The 16,322-nt window shown below is 41.5% G+C and overlaps 1 protein-coding gene across 2 annotated transcripts in view; it reads right to left on the bottom strand.

Moving 5' to 3' along the window:
• Positions 1–16,322, bottom strand: part of LOC111870643 (multidrug resistance-associated protein 5) — a 164,573-nt gene that overhangs the window by 73,086 nt on the left and 75,165 nt on the right. For both annotated transcript variants that reach the window (XM_033753952.1, XM_033753953.1), the window contains exon 2: positions 7,970–8,030. In XM_033753952.1, coding sequence (XP_033609843.1) covers positions 7,970–8,028 — 59 coding nt within the window. In that variant the 5' untranslated portion in view covers positions 8,029–8,030. The remainder of the gene's footprint in view (positions 1–7,969; positions 8,031–16,322) is intronic.

Here is a 16,322-nt window from a genome sequence, read left to right as displayed (position 1 = left end):
TTCTCTGGCCATTATCTCCGTAACCGTTCAACTTTGGACATAGGTGTTTTGGGTTATATCGGCATACTTTAACATAAGGAACACCCTCCCGAAGTTTGGTCCATTCCTCCTGGGACACCCTGTATTTTTCGGAAACATTTTTAATAATGGAAAAGTGGCTTAGAAGAGGGATTTTGAAAAGAAAACCAAACGAAAAAGGTGATGCTAACCCTAATTGTTATACACGTGTTGTAACGGCGAGTAAATGTGGTACTTACTATTAAAGTCGAAGAAGCTAGCAGTTCAAAGAAAAAATATAACAGGAAATATGCCAGTTCATATTTGGAATTCGGGTTTGCTTGGGGTGGCGATGAAAGTGAACAGAGACCTCAATGCGTTTCGTGTTAAACTGCGAAACTCCGACGGCAGAAACTAAATATTGTGACGTGAAAAATATGCCAATTGAATTTCTTCGGGGACGCTTAGGGACATGAAATAATGGGCAAAATATAGTTTCGGTCATGGGTTCAATTAATAGCAAGGCACTGAAAGCATCCTACCTCTTAAGCATGCGCATAGCCAAAACAGGGAAACCTCATTCTATCGGGGAAAATTTACTTCTTCCGGCTATAAAAGATCTGGTAAAAACTGTTTGGCCACAAGTTACTAAAAGATGTTGATTTGATTCCTCTTTCGAATGACACTGTCGGTCGCAGAATTAACGATATGGCAGGAGATGTAGAATCTCAGTTAACCGAAAGTGTTAAGAAGAGCCCTGATTATGCGTTACGAACAGACAAACTACTGATGCTGCAAATGATATGCAGTTAATATGACACGTAAGATATGCGTACGATAACAACATTCATGACGATATTCTGTTTTGTAGTACTTTGTCAACCCGAAAAACCGGAGAAGAAATATTTCACTCTCCATAATTACATAAGAGACAAAAGGATCCGATGGGAAAATTTTGGGGCTTCTGTTCGGATAGAGCTCGCGCCCTTACAGGCAGGCATAGTGGGGTTGTATCTGGGAAAATATGTGGGCTTCTGTTCGGATGGAGCTCGCGCCCTTATAGGCAGGCATAGTGGGGTTTCTGGGAAAAATGTGTGGACTTCTGTTCGGATGGAGCTCGCGCCCTTACAGGCAGGCATAGTGGGTTGTTTCTGGGCAAAATGTGTGGGCTTCTGTTCGTATGGAGCTCACACCCTTATAGGCAGGCATAGTGGGGTTGTTTCTGGGAAAAATGTGTGGACTTCTGTTCGGATGGAGCTCGCGCCCTTACAGGCAGGCATAGTGGGTTGTTTCTGGGAAAATGTGTGGACTTCTGTTCGGATGGAGCTCGTAGTGGGTTGTTTCTGGGAAAAATGTGTGGACTTCTGTTCGGATGGAGCTCGCGCCCTTACAGGCAGGCACAGTGGGGTTGTTTTTAAGGTCAAGGAAGTATCTCCGGACATGAATTAGATATATTTTTCATACATAGGGAAGCACTGGCCTCCAAAGGAATGCCACCAGAATATAAAACTATGCTAGACAAGGCTGTAAAGCTAGTAAATTTTATTAAGGCTCGACCGTTAAATAACAGGTTATTTTCCGCACTCTGCGAATGGGCAATGAATATGCACAACTTTTGCTTCATTCTGAAATTCGCTGGCTTTCCAGGGGCAAAGTGCTAACAAAGTTATTTCAATTAAGGCATGGAGTTTTACTGTTTGTAAATGAACGTAATTCTGATTTTACGTCACTCCTTACTGACGAAGCATGGTTATTACCACTATCCTATCTTCCAGACAGTTTTCCTGAATTAAATGAACCAAATCTGCCCCTTCGGTGAAGTTCTTTAACTGTTCTTGATGCCTACGACAAAATAAAGGCATTCGAGAATGAAACTGGTGTTATGGATTAGTTATGTAAAAGACAGACAATTTGCGCCTTTTCCAATATTGGAATCCTTTTTAGTAGAAAATGATATTTCTATTGATTCTGATTTTTTCTGGAAAGGGTGTGTGACCACCTCAAAACTGTGAAACGGAATTTTGAAACATATTTTCCGAATAACTTTTATGAGAAATACCTGTGGGTTCGTTATCCATTTCAGGCTTACAATCACGAGAACGACTTTTCGTTATCGAAGAAAGAACAGTTAATGGAGCTTTCAAGTGACAGTGGGCTTAAAATGCAATTCCGTGATCTTGGTTTGGTCCGATTCTGGATCTCACCTTCAGTGAGAAGCGAATTTCCCGAATTAATTATCAGAAACATTGAAATTCGTCATACAGTTTTCAAAAACATATTGTAACGTGTTTCGGTTACTGAAGACGCCGTTCGTGATTGTTAACTGGTTTATTCAACAATCTACAAGTAACGGCTACAATTACTTATCACACAGTTGCGGGGTTTCACACTTTATAACCATAATCGCATTAATCTGTTTACACTGTTGCGGGGTTTCACACTTTATAACCCTATGCGCAAATCAGTTCACTCTGTCTTCAGTAGTCTACACGTTTACAGTAGGGGAGCTATGTATCACTGTATTACACACTCCCAATTACACAATCACCCACACGTCCGGTTCTTCTTTCCGCGACGGCTGTTATATTCCAACTCGACTCGTAGGCTGCTGCCTTGAGGACTGTTGATCACACACTCGCTCGTAGGCTTGCTCGGAACTAACTCGGAACTGAACTCGCCGACTGCCACGTTACAACTAACTTCGCAGGCAGCGCAGCTCTCTTATATAGGGACTGTGTGGGCCTGTTACGTAGCAACGCTGTTACCTCACGCCGTCTTACGTCACCGCGCGTTGCGCGTTACGATACCGTGCGGAAGGGGGATGACGGAGCGCTGACTCACCCACCGCGTCACTGCTGGTGGGGGGGGGGCTTCTCCGTTGCGCAACATGTCACACTATTTTTGTGAGAAAGGGTTTCCTTCGCTCCTTCAATTAAAAACAGAATACAGAAATCGTCTTAGTGTGAGTGCCGATCTTCGACTGAAGGTGACCAATATTGAGCCACATATCGAGGAACTCTGTAAGGGCCGACAAGCTCAATAAACTCATTAAAAGTAAGCAGTGTAACCGATTGCTCCTTTTTAGTAATACACTTCGCCTACTTTATGCATACCTTCAATTATATAACTATTGTTTCTCAACAAAACTTAAATTACAAGTTTGAGTGAATTGCGTACATTATCACGCATTATAAATTGCCATGAACATACACTGAATGAGGATGACTCAACCTCAACGTCCTTTGACTTCTTACGAAACTCGTGGTTCAGTTCTTTCTTTGTCTTATGTAGCTAGGGCCTTTACAGCGGTACTTCCCACTAACAGCCAATCGGCTTGCTGAATGTCTACTATGACAACATACTAACGCTAACTTGTCGTGATGTTAAAGCCCTTTGTCAAGATGAGACGTTAACTAGTACCCGAGCGGTGAAGACGTGTTCGTACGCGTTCCACCTTCGCACTAGGGAACAAAGGACTACTACCGGTCCTAACGCAAATGTTGCAACAATTATGTAAATACAAAGTACTAAACAAAGTGTAAGTGTTGTACAAGTTTGTCACGAGTTTGTTTGACCGCCTTCGTTGGAGCGAAGGGCCAATTAACGACCCATGTGATAGTCTCATGTTCCCCGACTGGGGTGGCGCCTAACAACCACAAAGGTGAGGCTACACCGTCACCGGCCTCCAAAGAATCGCTAAAGGCGATTCACCAAAGGTAGCTGCGGCCGACTTGACCACCAGAGAGCAGCTGCGGCCAATATTACCCATTACTGGCCAAAAGCCAGCACCCACAAAGTGACTGCTACCAGTGGCTTCCAACGCACCACAAAACGCGACCTGCTACAAGTGGCACCCCAACGCGTGGCTTCAAGTTCCAACCTACCCATAAAACTGGAACCGGCTACAGTAGTAACATAATTATATCATATACTTTATTTGTTTAATAAAGATAAAAATTCTGTTCAATGATGATTCACTTTTAATAGTTTACTACCAATTTAATTAATTATGTTTACATAAGTATTCAGAACATGTTTTTGGTTCATTATGTTATAAATGGCACAGTATGTCCAAAATGTTAGTAATACCAAATAGGTTTTAAAAAATAGGCATACATAACTTAGTAGTTAGTAGAAATTTTCAGACATTTTACTGGTCCTTAGGCTTCAAAAGGTTGAGAAACACTGGTCTAGAAGATGTGGGAGCCTCCACGTCTCACAAGCATATGGGCCTCCACGGCCTGTTATAGAGACAGATTTACCTTTTTTACTCAATATTACTAAAATCCGCCAAATGGTTCTGGTGCTAGCGAGGTGTATGTATGTATGTATGTATGTATGCATAAGCAGACGGAGGACATTACGTAAAATAAATTTTCTATATGTTCAGGGGTGCTGAAAACATATAAATCCGTCATAACATCTGATCGATTTCTCACCATCACAGTACACTTTCGTACATACGGGGAACATAAAAATGGACAACTTAACTGCAAGCGGGTTACAAAATGCATATACAGTATATACGAGTATATAGGCTACTGTTTTCATCTCTAACAGAGAGATCGAATGTTGAAAGAGCTGTAAGTTGTGACATTTTCACTGCATGTAAAGCCTTCAGTACAAAATGCCTTACAGATTTCCCTTCAACTATTTACTTGACAACAATAGCGTGTCCCTGTGCTTAACTAATTAAACATTACGCCATGAATGTGTATGGGAGAGTGGATGTATAAATCAACATTTTCTTGACCTCGGTACTAGCTGGAGATGAGTGGTCAGGTTCACGCCATGGCCGCCTTACCTCCGGGGAAAGAGCCCTCGGTAACCGTTGGATAGGAGGTTGAGTGGATACCATAGCCAGTCTGGAAAACGCGAAGGAACTTCTTGACGCTACCGGAATTCGAACACAGACCCCTCTCTCGTCCAGCCCGTAGTCATTAGCTGTGTCGACTGCGCTACCCCGGCTCGAAAAAATATTTTATTTTTTAATTAAGTCATTCATTTAATAATAGTGCAAGAATAAGTTCAAAGACACATTATCCTTCACTACAGACCCGCTATTCTTTTATGCACTTGCTTTCGTTAAATCAATAAATTACGTTATGGTGTATCCTTCCTTCACACATACTTCAGTTTCATGGTTCAGAAGGAAAACACTTCGATTTCGTTGTGGAACAGAGGAAACACATTCTTGAAAAATTTGGTGCACTCGCCATTACTCGGTTCAAGTTAATACACACATTAAAGTATACAATTTGCACTAACTCACTGAATCTTTTAAGATATACTTCCAGGCAGATAATTAATCAGAGCTTGTACATATATGTATATAAATACACACACACATACAACACCGTCTTATTATTTATAAACACCATTTTATACAATGAAAGCAATATACCTTGATGCTTTACAACGGATTTTTGGGTCACATTGAGAGGGCAGCCAACCTCTTAAAATGACTGAAACAGAAACATTCAATTATCAGTGCCATTAGAGAACAGTAATGTTTCTCCTTATTTTTTACACATTTTCGTGTGTATTATTATTCTACTTCCTATCCATGAAGGGAAATCCGGTCGAATCAATGCTCAAGCAGTCACTGAATTGATCGCGTATCCATCCAAGAGAAAGAAGGGAACGATTTCACAGATATTAAAGATTCTTCCTCATAACGTTATGCCACTGAAGCGCAACATAAATCCATAACATCTGATATTCAGTAATCACTTGTATCACCGTGAGGGATCCGCAAACTCATGAGGTAAGAGCCGAATTTTCGACACAATCTAAGCTATAAAGTAGCAAATTAACCTCGGAATATATGAGCAGAGAATAATATTATGGTTGGAAAAACAGTCAACAGGCTCAATCTTATACATAAAGTCATATTTCGAATTATATTCAATGTCACGACAATCCTATACTATGTTCCGTTCTTCATAAATGACATCACCATTAGGTGAGCGGAATGAACAACTCCGCATCCACCTGTATCCCACGGGGCTGGCCCTCGGATCGTTGATCTTAGGTTAGGTTAGGTTAGGTTAGGTTAGGAGAGTTCAGCTCAGGTCAGGTCACGTTCGCGCCGTAGACTACTGAGCATCCATCTTTACCTTTGAGGGGGCGAAGCTCGGTATTTTATGATAATGTTAGTTTGTGTTATACACTATGATAGGTGAGCGCAAATGACTACTGCGCATCGTTAGGCTCAGTTGAGCACGGTTTCTCCGTCTGCAATATAATACGATTGAATGTCCCTCATAGCGTTTATACCATTATATATTTATACGGGACACGTTAATTTCCGAAATTTCTCACATGATAAACTCTTGCATATATTTTTCTGTAAAATACCTACATAATCTATTAAACCTGGAATATACTAAGATATTTATAGTGGAAAAAAAAAATCATTTTTCTCGAAATATTGAGATTTCAGAACGCTCTCAAATGCATGACATCACAATTTTATTTATTTACTCTTCAATTTTCAACACTTCCCGAAATATTATTTTTCCAATGATCCCGTTATTCACTTTATTATATTTTTCGACATATGTCAAGGACATAAATATACTTTATAAAAAGGCATCCACCCCACAATACTGGTGCTCAAATATTAGATAGGAAAACCACTCATTACCATCTAAACCTAACAGTATATCCTTCAACATTCTTCCAAGCATTAAAACAAAAAACTAACACATCTCCATATATGTTATAGACTAATCTATAAAATTCAAAAACTGGGATGTCAACTCCAACAACTCAAGCTTTCCTGTAAACAATGTGATTCTGCAAGTAGTTTAATAGACGGAAAGAAAATAATTCCCTGATGCTGTATATTACCTGCTAGCACATGTAAGCCTGGAAGATTTGATGGCATGAATGCAATCCGTTATCTATCACACACAAATACACATCTAACTTACAAATCACTTGCCATCATTCTTCATGCTATAACACATACTCTAAACAACACTTTGCACATTCTACACTGTCATTTAACAGGACTTCCAGCATAACACCAATGACAACATGTGTTTCACTTATCATACTACCTTCGTATGAGCAACAATTCTTCATGCCAACAAGATATGTACATTAAAGGGGAAACTTTTGAATCCATTTTGGGTGAGTGGAAATCTTATCATTCTTGAAAACACTACAAAACCTCATTACACATCACTGTAGATATTACACACAAATACAATTCACACTAGAGAATTTAATACTCACTTTAGGCTCGACATTACTCTAACCAAAACAACATACATCTTACCCACCACTATCTGTCACACAGAATTAAGATATAAATTCAAATTTAATTTCTTCAATGGGAAATAGAAACTCACTTTGCACCCTCTTCATATACGTACAGATAACAATGCAAATTTATATCGTTCTCACCAATAACCTACACACACACATAATATTCAGAGGCTACATACCAAAACAACAACCTGTTTTCTGTCGTACCAATTATGCACTCATAAATTCTAATTAGCTCTCTATTCTTATAACCACTAAAACACGTCTTGTGCATATCACTGTACATACTTCACACGAGATTATTAATAATTGTGTAAGAATAACCTCAAAGACACATTCCTCACTACACACCCAATATTCTTATATGAACTTGTTTTCATTAAATTAATAAATGTACGTTATGGTGTATTCTTCCTTCACACATACTTCAGTTTCATGGTTCACAGGGAAACACTTCGATTTCTTTGTAGAACACAGGAAAGACATGTTTGTAAAATTTGGTGCACTCGCCATTACTCGGTCTAGGATAATATTCACATCATAACCTACCATTTGCACTATCTCACTGAATCATTTATCATATACTTTCAGGCAGATAATTAGTCAGAACTTGTACATATATGTATATAAATATACACTCATATCACCGTCTTATTATTTATAAACACCACTTCATACCAGGAAAGATACCTACCTTGATGGTGTACACCGGATATTAAGGTCACAGTGACAGGGCAGCCAACCTCTTAACATGACTGAAACAGAAACATTCAATTATCAGTTCCATTACAGGACGGTAATTTAACCCTATTTTTTACATATTTTCGTGCATAATTTTATTCTACTTCCTATCAAGAAGGGAAATTCGAGCGAAACAAATGCCCACCACTCACTGAATTCTTTGCGTATCAGTACACCTGAAAGAATGGAATCATTTCACTGATAACAAAGATTTTTCGTCATAACGTTATGCCATTCCAGGGCAGCATAATGGCATAATGTGATATTCAGTAACCATTTGTTTTACCGTGGGGGATGCGCAAACTCGTGAGGTGGGAGCGGCGTTCTCGACACAATCTAAGCAATCGCGTAGCAACATATCCTCGGAATATATGAGCAAAGATTGAATTTATGTGTGGAAAAACAGTCAACACGCTCAATTTTATACATAACGTCATATTTCTACTTATATTCCATGTTACGTCAGTCCTATATTACGTTTGGTTAAACAGCAGCTGCGTAAATGACGTCACTTTTAGTTGTGCGCAATGAACTACTGCGCATCCACCTGTATCTCAGGGGGCTGACCCTCGGATCGCTGATGTTAGGTTAAGTTAGGTTAGGTTAGGTTAGTTCAGCTCAGGTCAGGTTAGGTTTGCGCCGTAGACGACTGCGCATCCATCTGTACCTTTGAGGGGGCGAAGCTCGTTAGTTTATGCTAATGTTAGTTTGTGATTATACACTATGATAGGTGTGCGATGACTGATGCGTTCTTTAGGTATTAATAATATCTGTATTACAGAATCTAGTGTGAACTGGTTCCATACAAAGTAACTCATTTTACATTAAACTGATTGAATAGAATTAAGATATAATGTTCTTTCAATGATTCCTAAATATTTTGCACCTTGCGTCACACCGCCATTTTGTCAGCACTCCCACAGCAAGAAAATCAAATATTATTGTCACGTGTATGGAGTTGCTCGTAACTTATGATGGGATTCCTGATTGGATGATTGGATTCATTGACATCTTATACTTTCACACAACTCGGGACTACAGGTAATACAGCGCTGTCTCTGATCTACACACTTTACAGTTCACTGCTGCAGACACACACACAAGGCTAGCCGTTGCCTAGCAATGGATTATTCCTTCAAATTATGTTATTGTAAATGGACACCGGCTGGTGGAGGAAGAAGCCAGACATTTAGCCCTGCCCAAGATATTGAAAAAAAAAAATTAAATTGACAAATAAAAGNTGTTAAATAAACCAATTAACCACCTCTACGGCGTCTTCGGTAACGTCAACACGTTACAATATCAATATTAATGCACAAGATTAGAGTAATTTTTACTGTGGCGTCACATACTTTTGAATATACAGACCCACAACACTAGGGCGACCTGTAAAATAATTCTTATATAGCTGAAAATGAAGTTAGTGATTTTCTAATTACCCTCGCCCGGAAAAAAAAACTTCCAGGAGGGTAGAAAGTTCTTGTGTAACTGAATTTTGTGAGAATGAATGAATTATTTTCGACAACACAAGTCTCCCAGAGCCGGTCGTCAAGTATCACCACTGGGATGCGTGCCATTGGTTGAGAAACACTGTTCATTGTAATGACACATTGATACCTTCCACAAACAGCAGGCGCCATATTTCTGCCCTACACGCTGACAGTTGAGGAAACTTTCAAGTGACTAAAGAAACGTTGTGAACAGTTATCATAAAGCAATAGGTTACTGCTCTTTCAAGTTCTTTGACCTATTTCTATGAGCGTTTCCATCCTTACGGAGCGCTTGTTAAAATCACTTCCTCCGTCCGTCTGTAAGAATGCAAGTGCTCTACAGCCGCTGAAAGGGAATTCATGGAATATGATACCGGATATGTAGTAAATTTGTAAACATGTTTCAGTTTATGTTAACACAGGACAACAATAACGGACGCTTTACATGAAGACTTACATGCGTTTCTGCACGGATCTAGAGCCTAACTAGCTAAATATTCATCAGAGTGAAAAATGTTCCTACCAAACATGTCTGTCTATCTATCTATGGCTCTACACTCCCTTTTGTTGGACCTTAGCCTCTTTTGCAGTTTCTTAATCTTATACACAGTCGGTAGAACTCCGTGGACGGGGGATCAGCCAGTCGCAAGGCCGCTACCTACACAAAGAACAACTCAAACACAGAACAAACGCACACAGACATCCGTGCTTAGAGTGGGATTCGAACCCACGATCTCAGAGTTCGAGCAGGCGAAGACAGTTCATGCCTTAGGCCGCACGGCCACTGTGATCGGCTCGTTTTGCGACTTCATTAAAACAAAACACTGCAGAAGCCCCAGAATTATTACGGTATGCGTCTATATCCTAAATTATTTTGTTTTCCGAGTTACTGTAAAGTGTTGTAATTGAAGAACTTTCGTTGTTTAATTAGAATGACTAATTAATACAGTTCCAGGGCTCAGGTCGAAATCTAATTTGCCTGATATGTAGAAGAAGCGGGAAGTTCGTGCCCATTCAACTTCATGTTGCACGAGGTAAATGTCTATATTTGTTTTACTTACGTTTCATTTAGCAGCGCCAGCAGCAACTCACATTGCTTAGCGCCGGATGATAAGATAACAGGCCCTACATGCCCACAGGGCTGTGAGACGTCGAGGCTCCCGATTTTCTAGACAATCAGTTCACAGATGGCGGTGTGGTTTTCATCCTTATACGCTGGACACACTTTACCTCCAGGAAGATTCCTGGTACTCATTTCTGTAGGCTGAGTCGACCCCAGGGCCATAGTGCGGCTGGAAGGGCTAGGTCAATTGAAAAAATCCAATGACATTATCGGGATTCGAGCTCGCGACCTTTGTTGGTAATATGATGGTTAGTGAATGGTGAACTGGAAGGGACGTTGAAAGAAGTGGCCGTTAAATAATTTGGGGGGTATTATTCCGGTCTAAGGCATGTACTGTCTTCGCTCGCTCGGAAACCGGGATCGTGGGTTCGAATCCCACTCAGGGCATGGATGTTTAGTTTGTGTGTGTGCGTTTTTCTGTGTTTGTGTACAGGTAGAGGCCTTGCGACGAACTGATCACCCGCCCAAGGAGTCCTACCGAATGTGTAAGATCTAGAAAAACCGAAGTGAACGGAGAAGTTCATGGAGGTAGGCCTAGGCCCACTGGGGCTGTAGTGCCAAGGGGGGGAGCCCCGGAATTTTTCTGAAAAGAAGAAATGTAAGCCGGTAAATTTTTCCCTGTGCTTAACTAATTAAGTGTATGACAGTGTATGGCGGAGTGGATGTATGGATTCATGTTTTCTTGACCTCGGCACTAGCTGGAGGCGAATGGTCAGACTCACGCCCCAGCCGCTTTATCACCTGGGAAAGAGCCCCCGATACCCATTCGATAGGTGGGTGGGTCGGCCCCTGAGGAGAAGGAAGAAGTGGTTAAAAATACGAAGAAGGAAAACAGCCTGACTCCAGGAAGAGTTTTGAAGCCCAGACTTCCTGAATGTGTAGCAGAGCCGCCAACAACTTCAACGTGATGTTGGGCGATTTATTTTCTATTTATTTCTGCTTTCTTTTTTTCTTCGTTCGGTAGGTCACGGCTGATTGTTCAGACACTGGCTTGGAAATGTTTGGCTTCTAGTGACCTCCTCTTTCTCTCTCCTCTACCAATTTCTTGGTTTAGAAATTAGGTCAGCAAAATGTTTTGTAGGAACACACTGTTTGTACTAGATACTGGATCTTTATAGTATAGGCTCTTCTGTGATAACGGGCCAGAGAAGGGGTTCAAATGGGGGATGAAAAAACAGAAAATGAGGGTAGATATTGAGGACAAACTCTTGAAGCGTGGTGAAAAATTGCTGGGGCCCTGAGTTGTGTACTGAATTATTTCCTGACAACGAACTGCACAGAAGTAGAGAGAAGAAATGTAGTTGTTACAGGTCTGTTTTATTCCACTTTCCAGCCGACAATTTATGGGCCTTTATCAGAACTTGCAGAGATGTTACGAGTAGGAAAGAGAGAGTGGACGAACAGAAAAAGTTGTGAAATGAATCACTGAAAACAGGACCCCAACACTCAAAATAATTTCCCACAAAATTAACAATTCCGTGGATCAGATAAAATAGTGGGGGCACGCGATAGGGCATTTGGCTGAGGCACTATGTTACAAGCAGCAAGGTCGCGGTTTCGATTTCCGATGGGGTCATTGGGTTTTCAATTTACCTAATTCTTTCTCCCGCGCTATGGCCCTGGGGTCGGCTAGCCTATAACCGAAATAAATACCAGAAATCTTCCTGGGGGTAAAGGGCGACCGGCGCGTAAGACTGAAAACCTCACTGCCATTGTAAGCTGACTTTTGAAAAAATGTGGTAGCCTCGACGTCTCACAACCCTGTGGATCTCAAAGGTCTGTCACAGCTATAGCGTTACTTTTACCTAGATAAAATAGTAACTGAGTCAGCCAATATATTTACTGGACCACGAGATGGATCATTGGACAATCATATGACAAGAAATGTAAGTACTTCATAGGCTTTGCCCGAAATCTTTTCTACGTTACCATCCTTCATCGGGACAATTCGTCGTAATGTTGTCACTAATTTCAGAAAATGTGGAGTGGGAAGGACAGACAGTAACCTCATACTAAGTTTTCAGTTTATGCATAACGTATAAGACGGGATAACTCAGTCGGTGATGAGCTGGAAAACCGGGGTTCGATTTCTGACAGCGGAAAGAGATTTATATCTTCGCAGTGTTCAGACCGGCTCTGGAGGCCGCCCAACCTCCCATCTAATGGGTGCCGAGGGCTCTTTCCCCTGGATTGAACGCTCATTTCCATCCAGTGCCGAGCTCGAGAATGGTGGAGCTATAATTTCACTCTCCCATACGCCTTCTTGACGCAGTGCTTCATTAAGCACACACATGGACGAATTTGCCTTTTACCTTTAGGAGTAACGTACGCGAGGTTTGTAACCCATTTTCCTTATTTTGAGAAAAACTAAGGAGGCTTATGTGGTCACCGTGCTTTCTATACGTCTCCATCTGTGTCTGTTCACCTGTCTGTGTATCCATCTTACCTTTTAGGGTTATGAGTCTTATGGTCGGTCACAGTAGCCGCGCGGTCTAAGGCATGAATTGTCTTCGCTAGCTCTGACGCTTGGATCGTGGGTTCGAATCCCACTTAAGGTCTGGTTGTCTGGTGTGTGTATGCGTTTATTCTGTTTGTGTCGTCCTGTGTTTAGATACAGGCTTTGCGACGGGCAGATCCCCCATCCAAGGAGTAATACAGAGTGTGAAAAAATGATTACGGAACTGAATACGAGGCCATGGCCCTGAATGTGCTGAAAGAGCGACTGAAGAAAATATTAGTCTTGTGAGATCACCTAAGATCACTCCTATACAAGCCGGACACTGCATGCAAATTATGTGCTATGGTATGATAATTAAATTGTATGATTTTTATGATTTTATAATAATTTATTATAAATTTATAATTTTACACCTAAGTCCTAAATTTACGTGGTGTCCAAGAGAGAATGATTACTGGATAATGAATAGGAAAGCGTGTGGAATGCAGCGGCTGTCGAGTGAATCGAGGGATGAACCCAGAATTTCGTTTGGCGTGTCAAGAAAATTATATGAAGAACCTCAGGATATTTAGATCTACCTGCCGAATGTTGAGGTGGTGCTTCTAGAATACAAGATAAAAACGTCATGAGTCCAGCAGCTCGCTGAGTAACAAGACAAAATGAAGGAAAATCTGTGTTTATAGGTCATTAAATTATGCACTTAACATCGAGACTACAGAATGAAATGACAGGATGAAAATGAATACTGAATTGGATAGGATTTAGAAGGAAACTGCGTGGCGTAATCGTAGTACAATTGTCTGGAAGGGCTGAGAAAAACCACGGAATACCTCAATCAAGTTAATCTGTGTCGCGTCCGAGATTCGAACCAAGCACTTCCCGAATACAAGTCTCGAGCGTCACTTCTAGAGCATTCTTCCCGGTGAAGCCGTCAGTATTAACCCCATTTCTAGGAAGCAAAGTAAAGATGTCTATCTTCCTGAACTTGATAGCAGATGCGCCTGCCTCTACGACACGGCACCGTTTGTTATTGCAATTCGATATCACATTTGCAGACTTTTGGCAGAACTGTAGGAGGGACGGATTGGCCACGTAGCCGAAAGTAGGGCTACTCCGATTGGACATGTGAACCAATCTGAACGGAATTCAACTAGGTCACTGGGTTATGTGTACCCTGACTCACCGACTGCTTAGCAGATGTAGGAGTCTGTGTGCTTCCGGCTTGGAGGGAGGAGGACTTCCCGCATGAAATAGATTCACTAAACATCCAACATGATATAACATTTTAGTCAGTTGTAATCACATGAACTGCACTGTAACTGCATGTAGTTAACGTACAACAGATTCGGAATGGCTGTTCAAGTTAACTTTTTCGGACCCGTGACAAGACACACACAGATGAAAAGCGATTTCGTCTTCTGTTTATCTTCTCCTTCCTCTTCCTAAATCCCCCTTTTATTTTCCTTTTCTTCTAATTGCATCCTTTTCTCAGCCTCCAAAAAGGCAAATTTGTCCATATGCTTAATTAGTTAAGCATTATGCCTTGGAGACGTGGAGGGAGTGGTGGTATAGCTCCACCGTTCTTGACCTCGGAGTCAGATGGAGGTGAGTGGTCAGCTTCACGATCCTGCCGCTTTACCCCCGGGGAAAGAGCTCCCGGTACCCAGTGGATAGTAGGCTGCGTGGGCCCCAGAGCCTGTCTGGATGATGTGAAGAAGAGAACAATTTTGCAGTGCCGGGAATCGAACCAGAACCGTCCAGCCCGTAGCCCATCGCTATACAGACTGAGCTATCCCGGCTCCTTCTCTATAAACTTCCTATCTTCTTCAGTTAGTTTCTGTTCTCCAGTAAGGTAATGTTATCCCTGTAACAAGCTCCTAGGGATGTGAGACTTTGATGCTCCCACATTTTCTAGACAATCGGCTCACGGATGGCGGTGAGGTTTTCAGCCTTACGCGTCGGCCGCCCTGGTACTCATTTCAGTTGGAGGTTGAGTCGATCCCAGGGCCATAGTGCGGCTGGAAGGATTAGGTCAATTGGAAAATCCAACGACCTCATCGGGAATGGAACCCGCGACCTTCCCGGAATCTTTAGAATAATGGTTCCCAATCTAGCGGGGAGAGGTTCCAGGTAGGAAAGGGAGACAGATCATGCCAAACTTGGCTGAAATTATACTTCTTAGCTGCATCACTTCTTCCATTGACACTCGTCAGAATTGTTAAACCATATTATAAACATTAACACGATTAGAGTTAAGCATCTCATTGCCGTATGAAGAGCACTGGACAGCATCTGCATTTTAAAAACACAAATTCCATGCTTATAATTTTGATGTCGTGGTAATTACGACTTATTTGAACGTAAACATTAAAAAATACAAGTGCAATGGGTACAGGGGCTCTTTTCCCGGGGGTAAAAAGGCCGAAGTGTGAAGCTGACCACTCACCTCCAGCTAGTGCTGAGGTCAAGAATACGTGGATCTATACACCCACTCCCTCATATGTTTTCATGGAGCAGTGCTTAATTAGTAAAGCACAGGGACAATTGTACCTTTTTTTATTTTTATCTGTTCAATCAATTGTATACTGTTACCAAATTGGGTGTGTCGGATGCTATTGGTAAAAATCAAAAGAAGAGCATGTCAGTATTTTTGGAATCGATGGTTTAGAATAGAATTCGACCAAAGAATATCACTAACAGGAGTTACTATTAGTAGTTATGAAGCTAACGTGAAGCGTTACATTTTCTGGGATATTACGCCATGTAGTCCGTTAAAAGTCAACCGGCGTTTTGGAGGAACATATCTCCATTTCAGGGCCGAGAAAGATGTCAGCATGAAGCAGGCAGCAATGTGATCTGGTTTCTTGAAAAGAGGCCGGGTCGGTCCCAGAACCGGTCTCGAATCTTACCTCTACCGGGAATCGAACTCCAAATCCTAGGTCGTTTAGCCCTTAGCCTAGTTGTTATCCCTGCTCCTACATTCAAATGTGTTACATAGGGGTCTGTGTGACTTAAAAAACGGGGTTTGGATTTTATGATCGAATTTACTGGACCATTATACAACTTGTAAGATTTGAGGTTTTCACGGCGGTGACTATGAAGAAAGCAGTTTTCTGGGATTTGGCACCGTGTATATGTGGTGTTAACCGACGTTTCGGAGGAACGTATCGCCTCCATCTTCAGGGTAGAAGAAAAAATATAAGAAATCTGCAAGCGAAGAGACCGTGAGAACCGG

The sequence above is a fragment of the Cryptotermes secundus genome, unplaced genomic scaffold (assembly GCF_002891405.2).
Source record: "Cryptotermes secundus unplaced genomic scaffold, Csec_1.0 scaffold588, whole genome shotgun sequence".
Classification (NCBI taxonomy): domain Eukaryota; kingdom Metazoa; phylum Arthropoda; class Insecta; order Blattodea; family Kalotermitidae; genus Cryptotermes; species Cryptotermes secundus.
This window is presented reverse-complemented; position numbering and strand designations above follow the sequence as displayed.